The sequence below is a fragment of the Podarcis gaigeae genome, assembly GCF_964106915.1.
Source record: "Podarcis gaigeae genome assembly, chromosome: 8".
Classification (NCBI taxonomy): domain Eukaryota; kingdom Metazoa; phylum Chordata; class Lepidosauria; order Squamata; family Lacertidae; genus Podarcis; species Podarcis gaigeae.
The window spans coordinates 34,454,768-34,464,058 of NC_139684.1; the positions used below are offsets into that span (position 1 = coordinate 34,454,768).

Consider the following 9,291-nt stretch of genomic DNA (forward strand, 5'->3'; position numbering starts at 1 on the left):
GGGCATAGGAATTCATTCATATTTTTTTTCCAAATATAGTCCACCCCCCCCCACAAGGTCTGAGGGACAGTGGACTGGCCCCCTGCTGAAAAAGTTTGCTGACCCCTGATCTAGGAGCTTGGTTTGCAGAGTTTGTCTTAAGGAAACTTGGGAAAATTTCCCAACCCAGTCTTTCAATTGCTGGGGGCCTTGGGGAAATTACATGGTCCCCTGCACTCTAGTTTTCAACCTAGCAAGTGATTCCCCTAGCAAACAGGTCCAGAGATCAATGTGCTATGGACAGCATATGGATTGCCAGGCACAGCAATAGTTCCAGATGACTCTAGTGAGTGAAACTCATTAGCATTCTTCAACAAACAGTGAGGAGGGCTGGGCGGGCAGGGGGAGCACAAAATGAATAACCAGCTAATGAGCACTGATTGTGAGGCAAAAGTGGGGAAGAGCGCAGGAACCTGTGTATGTGAAATGATACCTTGCGCAGGGAATAACTTGCCTGCTAGTGTTTCAAAAGCTGCCTCAGGGACGTCATCTGCTGTTTGAGAGAGAGATGCCTGCACTATTATCTACTTAATGGCCCAAATGATGTAATAATTGATATGGAAATAGGCTCAGACTAAGTTGCTTGTAGTTCAAATCTCAGAGGCTACTCAAAACTGTCTGCCCAGATTTTATTTAAATTTCCTTTTTGGGGAGCGGGGTGTGTGCAGCCATGGCGGTTTGTTTGTAATGTGCTTTTCTGAGTCTTGCAAAGAGCACGAGACAGATGTTAGCCATCTCCTATTTCTTTTGAGATGAAACGGCTCCAGACTGGTGTTCTGACTGACACTGATTATTAATATGTCAAGAGAGAGTCAACATAGCTGAGGCTCCAGGTGGTGCAAGCATCGTTCCCCGCCCCCACAAAAGCCAAACAGAAGGTGTATCTTCATCTCAGATGTAAATGAGAGTGATTCCTAGGGAATTCTGGGTACTGTAGTTCTATGCCTAGGAGCCCTAATGTAGAAATCTCACCAAACTACAAATCCCAAGTGTTCTTCGGGGAAATGCTGGCTGTTAAACTGCTTTTCTCCTCAGTCTGGGGAACCTGTGGCCCTCCAGATATTGCTGGACTCAAACTCCAACCAGTGTGGCCAATATGGACGTTATTTATTCATTTAGAAAAATGTCTAAACTGCTTAATAAAAACCAACCAACCAGCTTCTAAGGGGAGGTTCTAATAGGATTCCTCGCAATACAAAACAATTATCAATAATTCATAGAAAAGGAAAACAGCAAATACTATTTACATATAATAGGGATGGGAAACCTTTATCAGCCCAAGGGCCACATTCCCTCCCGGGCAACCATTTAGGGGCCACATGATGGAGCCAGATGCAAACATGGGTATGTGGATATTATATTTAATGTGGGTACATTTTATGTAGAAACCTCTGCCTTATACTGCACAAAGGTAAGAGACACACCTGTATCATCACACACCTTTGCCTCTAGCCCCACCTGCCAGTGGTATGTTGCAGGTGCCACATAATACCTGTTCCACATCTGTAAGAGATCAGTGTTTTTTTGTGGCAACACACACACTTTGGAACTCCCTGCCTATTAACATTAGGCAGGTCCCTTCACTGTACTCTTCTCAGTGTCTGCTAAAAAACATTTATCTTTACGTAAGCTATCTAGAAATGCAGAATGCTGACATGTGCTTTAATTTGGTTTTTAGCTTTCTACTGATTTTTATTATTTTTGAATGTCTTAAAAAGTTGTTTTTAACTGTTGCTGCTGATAATCTAATAGTTTTTTTTCTTTTTACAAACTGCTTTGAGGCTGTTGTGTTTTTTTTACAATCAAGCGGGATATAAATTGTATTAAATAAATGAAATAAGTTTGGCTCCCAGAAAGTTGCCCATCAGGAAATGTGGCCCTTGGGCTGAAGAAGGCTCCCTGCCTCTAGCCTAAGCAAAAAAGTCCCAAACAGGCTTTCGCCTTTCATCCTTCTAGAAGGTGTGCCAATTGCTTAATTATTGACTTTACGCCTTTTCTGCACCTTTCCCAGCTTCTCTCAGTCTATGTACTCTTGAACTGCAAGTTCTTTTAGGGACACCATTTTAGTTAGCTGTTTTTTGGCCTTCCTTTCCTCCATCTTCTCTTGGAAGTATAGAAAGTCCTTGCCAAGTTCGTATGCTAAGGAAATCATTGTTTCCAGCAGGGGCATGTAGTACCTGTGACCAGGATGCTTCTCAAGGCGTAGCAAAGCTTTCTCTCCAAATTCATAGGCACCTTTGAGGTTTTCCAGATCTTTGTGACAGATGACTATGGCACAGAGAGTTGGGACCAATAGGGTGGGCCGATGCTTGACAAGTTTCTCTTGCAGAGCTATAACTTCCAGAAGTACCTCCAAAGCTTTGGTAAACTGTCCTCCCCGGAGGCAACTATAGGCCTCCTCCAGTTCCGGTCTCACTAAGAAGTCAATGAATATTCTAGATGTCCGGGTGTATTCCATGGAATACAGAAGCCGCAAGTAATCTTGGAAGGCTAACTTCCTCTCGATGATGATTTCGTCTGTGAAGTTCCCCGTCATACACTTCTTGGGGAATGCAATATCCTCCATTTCATCATAGAACTCCTTCAGAAGATTCATGTGCAGCTTTTCGAAATCTGAATACCGACGCTCAATCACTGATCTGTTGCTGTCAAAGCTGCCCGTCTGGATGATGAGGATCTGGTACGTCTAGCGGGCAACACACAAACAAAACAATTGAGAAAAGCTTTGGTGGCTCAGGAAGAAGGCTGGCACTACTGAAGCCAGCACCACCACCAGGACATGGACTTTGGAGCAGATGCCCAGGCCCCCACTCAGCAGAATGAGCAGGAGGGCCCCCAAAACTCAGTAGGGCTGCCTTAACATGTTTTGAAATAGTCTTAAAGAGGGGTAGTTGTGGTGCAGATTCTGAACTCTGCAGAAATGATTGTAAATATCCCTGTTTGGAAAAGGCCCATCTAGTCTAGCATCCTGTTCTCAGTGGCCAACCAGATGCCTGTGGGAAGCTAGCAAGCAGTTGAATGCAACAGCACTCTGCCCACTAGGATTTCCAGCAAGTGGTGCTCAGGGACCTACTGCCTCCGACAATTTAGGTATAACGTACAACATAGCCATGGTGGTTCGTAGCTATTGATAACCTTATTCTCCCTGAATGTGTCGAAGCCTGAGGTAGGAAACTGGATTTGGCTGATGGGCTAGAGCCGCCCATCATCTCCTCCCCCCTGCATCGCAGGCCACGTTTGACAGGTGGTCAGGGAACGTTATATTGCAGAATGCTTTCCAGTTGCATTCTGAAGCCTCCTGCAGAGCACTATTTTTCAGAGTGATGGTTTTTCAGAGCACTTTGCAAGCTGATCGTTGGTTCACACAAAGCTGTGTGCGCATTACTTTGCAAAGGGTGGATTGGTGGTGCCTGCCAAACCCCTTTTGGCTGAGCCATGCCTCGCACCTGACATTGTATGACATCACATGTAGAACAGTGGTGTGGTTTGGCCAAAATGTCTCCAAATGTTTTCACCCATACAGGCTTACATTTGCTTACCACATATTTAGAGAAGGGCTTCTCTACAATTCTGGCTGACGGGATTTCGAAAAGGACCTTGACTTCTCTGAAACTGCGCTTCTCATTCCGCCAGTATTCTTGGAGTTCCTTAGTTGTCATGGAAGAGTTGGGACTTTGGACTCTTTCGTCACCTAAAAGAATGTATATATTTACTGAGTCCTTTTGGGGGTTGGGGAATATGTTCTAAAGTGTGTGTGCAGCTGCACGCAGACAGATAGATTCTTGGGAAATTGCTTAGGTATGGGTCCTGTTTTCAGACATAATAGAAACCTTTCTCCTAATTTGATGACTCCTCCAATATGAAACCATTTCCATAGACAACTGTTTTATTGCACTAAAAGTAGAACATTATAGGGCTACTCCAGAGTTCCTTGGAAAGAGGGATTGATTGTTAAACCACTCTGGGAATAGTGAGAGCTCTGTGAGAGGAATAAGGGTCTCCTAACAACTCCCAGCACCAGTAACAGATTACAGTTCCAGGGATTTTTCGGGGAAGAACGTGGCCTGGGGAGGGTCACAATGTCCAGAGTGGTCTGTAATAATAATAATAATAATAATAATAATAATTTATTATTTATACTCCGCCCATCTGGCTAGGCTTTCCCAGCCACTCTGGGCGGCTTCCAAAAAAATATTAAAATACTGTAATACATCAAACATTAAAAGCTTCCCTAAACAGGGACACGAGGGGTGCTAACTTGAATAAATAGGGGGGCAGGTAAGCCCTGGCCCACATAATCAATCATTTGACACGGTGCACGCACACCATTTGAATGGCATTGCCTATCAACTTTTTTGAGGGGCTGGCCTCCTCATTTATTTTATTGACCGCTAGGAATTGGCTTCCATGAGGGTCACAATTGGTCTCTGGACCTGAGGTTTCCTCACCCCTGACTTTCAGAGTCACCTGTCCAGGCCTTACCTGAGATATCAGTGGGTTCTGTCTGCTCCTGGGTGGGCTGTAATGAAGTTAGGGTTTCATAGCCATCTCCTTCATCTGAATGGGTGTCTTTAGCAGACTCGGCTATAACCCCTTGGACCTCCTTCTGATGGTCTTGTAAGCAAGGTTGGCCTTCCTCCATTGTGGAGCTGTCAGAAATAGACTGCTATTTCATTTTTTAAAAAATCAAAGTTGTTTACAACAAAAATATGTAAAAGACCACACAGTAGAAACATATTAAAATTTAAAACAGACATCAATTAACCATTGTGGGAAGATGCCCTCTTAATTGCCTGCATAGGCCTGATGGAGTAGAAAAGTTTTCAGCAGGCATTTAAAAGTTAAAACAGAAGGTGTGTGCTGAATCTCTGTTTGCAGAGTATTCCACAATACTGAACTGATGACTCTAAAGACATAGTTTCTGGTTGTTGTCAACCGAATCTCACCAACTCGAGAAATGATCAGTGATGCTCTTGCAGATTATCTCAGTGATGGAGCTGGGATATAAGGATTCAGGCAAATCGTGTACTTTCCCACTTGTCTGTGCCATACGCCATGTCTCTGGGCCCCATAAAAATCTTCTCTAAAAATGGGTCTCAACATACACCTTCATACATCTCTCTATCTTCAGTGCAGGCAAGCAAAGGGACCTCTTCTGACACTTGTTTTCAGGGCCCACCCTACTCCTGTTACTGTACTCTTAACTTTTAAATTCTGATTTTCAGATTGTCGCAATCCCACCCCCCACCCTGGGACTTGCTGGTGAAGGGCAGGCAATGAACTGAACTGTCATCATTTTGTTTTTTAAATGATTTTATATTTCAAGTAGCAAAAGATACCCAAACAAGGAAAACAGAGCTTAGTAATTGTACAGAGAAGAAAAGAAAAATAGCAGCTGGACGAATGTTGCTACCAAACATAAGTCTGTCATAAGTCTGCCTCTGGCCCCATCCACCACTAGCATGTGACCCACAAGGTAACGCAGCCCCTGAATTGAAAAACGGTTCCCTATCCTGGCGTATAGAGAGTGGAGGCAGATCCCTGCCTCTGTGAACAAACCCAGGTGAAGACTCATATAGAAAGGAGCGAGAGAGGGTGGCACCACTCCCCTAGGTGTGCGGATCATGACAGTTTGTTGTTATAAATGTGCCTCCGTATGGTGGAACGCAGAGACAGCCACCTACGTCTCTTTCCCTGACATGTAACACAACATCAAACTGTCATTGTGAGTTAACTAAGCAAACTGGGACCAGGTCCCCTCCTCCCCCAAAGCCACTTCAGATGAAAAACGAGTCATTTTTAAAAGTAGGTTTCACGTTCGAGCCTTCAACCTTTCATAGCCGCAGTCGGCCGCCGAACCGGTGACATGCTAGTAATTGCAATAGTTCAAATAGCTAAGCCCACGTTTCTGAAGGTGTTCAAAAGCAGCGTGAATAAAGAGCCTGTCATTTTGGCATAGGTGGCACATTAATGGAGGGAGGGGAAATTAATGCAAACAATCGGCTTTAAACTTGCAAAAGCAGCAGCTTCCACAAATGGTCATTAACAAGAATTTCACCTTTAAGATGTGGGGGGGGGGGGAGCAGTTAGCCTACTAATTTGCGGACCATTTTTCTCTCTCCCTTTCCTCCCACCTCCTGCTCATTAATGTTCACACTTGCAATCATCTCTAAAGTAATCTATGTATCCTAGTGTAGCCTCACATTCTAGAGTTCTGGATCAGACTCCATGGTTCCTTGGGTGTGGGCAGGGAGGCAGATGCCCCCCTAAAGTAAGTAAATAAAAAATAATTAACTGATCAGTTGCGTCACAGATCTCAGCTCTGCCCTCCCTAACATAAAGCCTGCACCCATTAAAATAAATCTTGGTTACAAACTATGCAAGGTTCTACGTTGCCCACTATCCAGAGGACAGCCAGACATTTCTGGAGAGCCCCTGCTTGAGCTTTTTACTGCCAACAGTATTGTGGAGCAGGCTGATTGGCAGGAACCCTTAACACAGAGCTGGTTCAAAGTTCTTTTGGGGTGGCACCTTCAGGGACCCGTTTTTGAGTCAGTTTGCCCCTTCCTTGCCACTGTGTTCAGCTGCTCTCCTCCTCTGTCACACTGTTTCTGCCATCTTGCTCTTCCCAGACATGGCCAGAGAGCAAGCAAGGACTGCTCAATTATTCAGTGATCTAGCTAACAAAGGAATTAATAAAAGGCAGAAACCAACACCCCTCTCCCCATATATATATATCACACATTTCTGTAACAAATACCTAACTAATTTTACTAACTGCTACCTGGCCACCCACAGATCACAGACATAAAATACTGACCTGGTTAATAATCTAGAAATTGTTTCCTTGACAATGGTTTTTAGAGTCTCCAGAACTTCATGGCAGCTGTGTTTCTGCTTTCTCAAAATGTCCAGTGTACCAAGTTTCACTTTACATCTCACCAGCCAACTTCTCTTTTTTACTGTACCAAAGAAGGAAGCTGTGTTTGGACTTCCTGGTTCAGTTTACTTGCTGTTTGTCGAGAATGCGCTTGCTGCAGTAATGAAACCTGGAGAGAAGCTTCAGTGTGTGCTGTTCCACATATTCTGTGTTTAAGCTAGATGATGCTCTGTGTTGGAATAGGGGACTAGTGTGCCCCTCCCCGTTTATGTCTCTATTAGCACAATTAGTTTCCCTGCTAATTACATTAATATGATGAGCCAAACATGAGCCCACGTGAAAACTAGGCAAGCAAATAGTACTACAATCCACGGAGCCCAATTAAATACATAAAAGCAGGAAATGGGAAGCTTTTTTTAGTCTGGGAGCCGCTTTCCCTTCTGGGCAACTTTCATGTGCCAGGGATCGGTGGGGCCTGAGAGAAAAGTGGGTAGGGCAACAAATCATCATTATTTTATAACCTTTCATACAGATGAGTTTCTCCATACTTTCACATTCCTCTTTCTGCCCTCCATCCAGACAAGCAAAAGGCATTCTCAAAGTACAAGCATGGATGGATTCCAGCCAGGCAAAAGCACTCAAGGTATGAAGCAAGGATAGGTGAGGGGTGTGGCCTAGAGGGAAGGGGTGTGGCCTAAGGAGAGCTCCAAGGAGCAGTTACAGGACACTGCAGGGATGCTTCTGACTTCCGGGCCTGAGATTCCCTGCTCCTCTTTTAAGCCTTCTACAGTGTGCTCACTGGAAGGACAGATCGTGAAGCTGAGGCTCCAATACTTTGGCCACCTCCTGAGAAGAGAAGACTTGCTGGAAAAGAAGACTTGGGAAAGAGGGAGGGCACAAGGAGAAGGGGACGACAGAGGACGAGATGGTTGGACAGTGTTCTCGAAGCTACAAACATGAGTTTGACCAAACTGCGGGAGGCAGTGGAAGACAGGAGTGCCTGGCGTGCTCTGGTCCATGGGGTCACGATGAGTCAGACACGACTAAACGACTAAACAACAACAACACAGTTCAATTGTAATAATATTCTACAGGACCAGAGGCATTATGCATCCATGGAGGAGAGGACCATTTCAGTGGTGGCCCTCAACATTGAATTCTTTTTGGCACCAGTTGAATTTATTTGCCTGGGTTTTTAAAAAACATTTTCCATATTATTTGAGCTGGCTGAACAGTTTTGGACCACTTCTGGACTGTTGCCATTTTGTGAGCAGCATTCAACTGCATAATGTCAAATTGAGGTTGCATAATTAAAATGGGTTTGGGACTCCTATGCAACAAACCTACTTTTTTGGGGGGCAGGGAATGGTCCTTTTTCTGGTGTGGAAAGTGTCAGAATATGCACTGGAAAGTGTGGGATAATGATTGCTTGATGCATGCTCACTAAATTACCAGTGTCTTACAAGCTTCTGCAAATTTTGTGCAAACAAATTATTATTATTATTAAATTATTATTTATTAAATTTGTATACCTCCCTTTACCCAAAAATCACAGGGCAGTTCACAGCATAAAAGTACAAAATAAGAACAGGAAATACATAAACAAAAACAAACAAAAACAAACCAGTAATCCCCCCTCCCTCAAACACATTTAAAAGCCCATAGAATGTTTAATCAGCCAAAGTTCTGGTTATGGAGAAACATTTTCACCTGGTGCCTAAAGATATGTGATGAAGGCGCCAGGTGAGCCCTCCCTGGGGAGAGCATTCAACAATGAATGCTTAACATGAATGTTGCCTGGATGCACCCTTAGTGTATCACTGTTCGGAATTTATTGTGGTTTGATTTTTATTATTGTATTATTTAATATTGGATTGATATTTGGTGTTTTTTATATATTATCTCAGTTGGCATCTGTCTTGGATTTAAATTTTTGTATGTATGTGCTGTTGTTCTAAACTGGTTTTTATATTTCAATAGTTTTTTAAAAGTATGATTTTATATATGCAGTTGTTTTAACCGAAGTTGTTTTAACTGCATATATGTAACAGTTTTAAAAATATGTTATTATATTGTAAATCACTTTGGGGTGCTTCATGGGAAGTGATTCATAAATATTATTATTATTATTATTATTATTATTATTACCACCCCTCTGAAATCCATGCTTATTTCAACATAAATAAACGTTTACACAGATGTAACTCTTAGTTCAGTGGAGTTTTCTCTAGGATGTGTGCAGCCCTAGAGTACTAGACCCAGACTAAAGGCCAAACTTAACAAAGAATTTATTTATTTTCCTTTCCTCCTCCTTGGAGTTCTTCGTCGGGAGTTTTGTGTTTGATCCTGCTTGCTGTTTGCCACTCAACGAG

At 43.3% G+C, this 9,291-nt stretch overlaps 1 protein-coding gene across 3 annotated transcripts; it reads right to left on the reverse strand.

The window, feature by feature from the left end:
- Positions 1–1,131: 1,131 nt before the first annotated feature.
- On the reverse strand, positions 1,132–7,705 carry SNX20 (sorting nexin 20). Of its 3 annotated transcripts, XM_083750542.1 has the most exons (5): positions 7,441–7,705; positions 6,860–7,073; positions 4,522–4,688; positions 3,579–3,730; positions 1,132–2,725 (listed from the first exon to the last, which is right to left on the reverse strand). In XM_083750542.1, the coding sequence occupies exons 3-5, from the start codon at positions 4,679–4,681 to the stop codon at positions 2,057–2,059; spliced, it is 981 nt and encodes a 326-aa protein (XP_083606668.1). In that variant the 5' UTR covers positions 4,682–4,688; positions 6,860–7,073; positions 7,441–7,705; the 3' UTR covers positions 1,132–2,056. The 3 variants fall into 3 exon arrangements, with proteins under 3 accessions (XP_083606668.1, XP_083606667.1, XP_083606669.1); XM_083750541.1 differs by having other exon boundaries at positions 6,860–7,705; XM_083750543.1 differs by having other exon boundaries at positions 4,522–4,705; positions 6,860–7,705.
- Between the last annotated feature and the right edge of the window lie 1,586 nt (positions 7,706–9,291).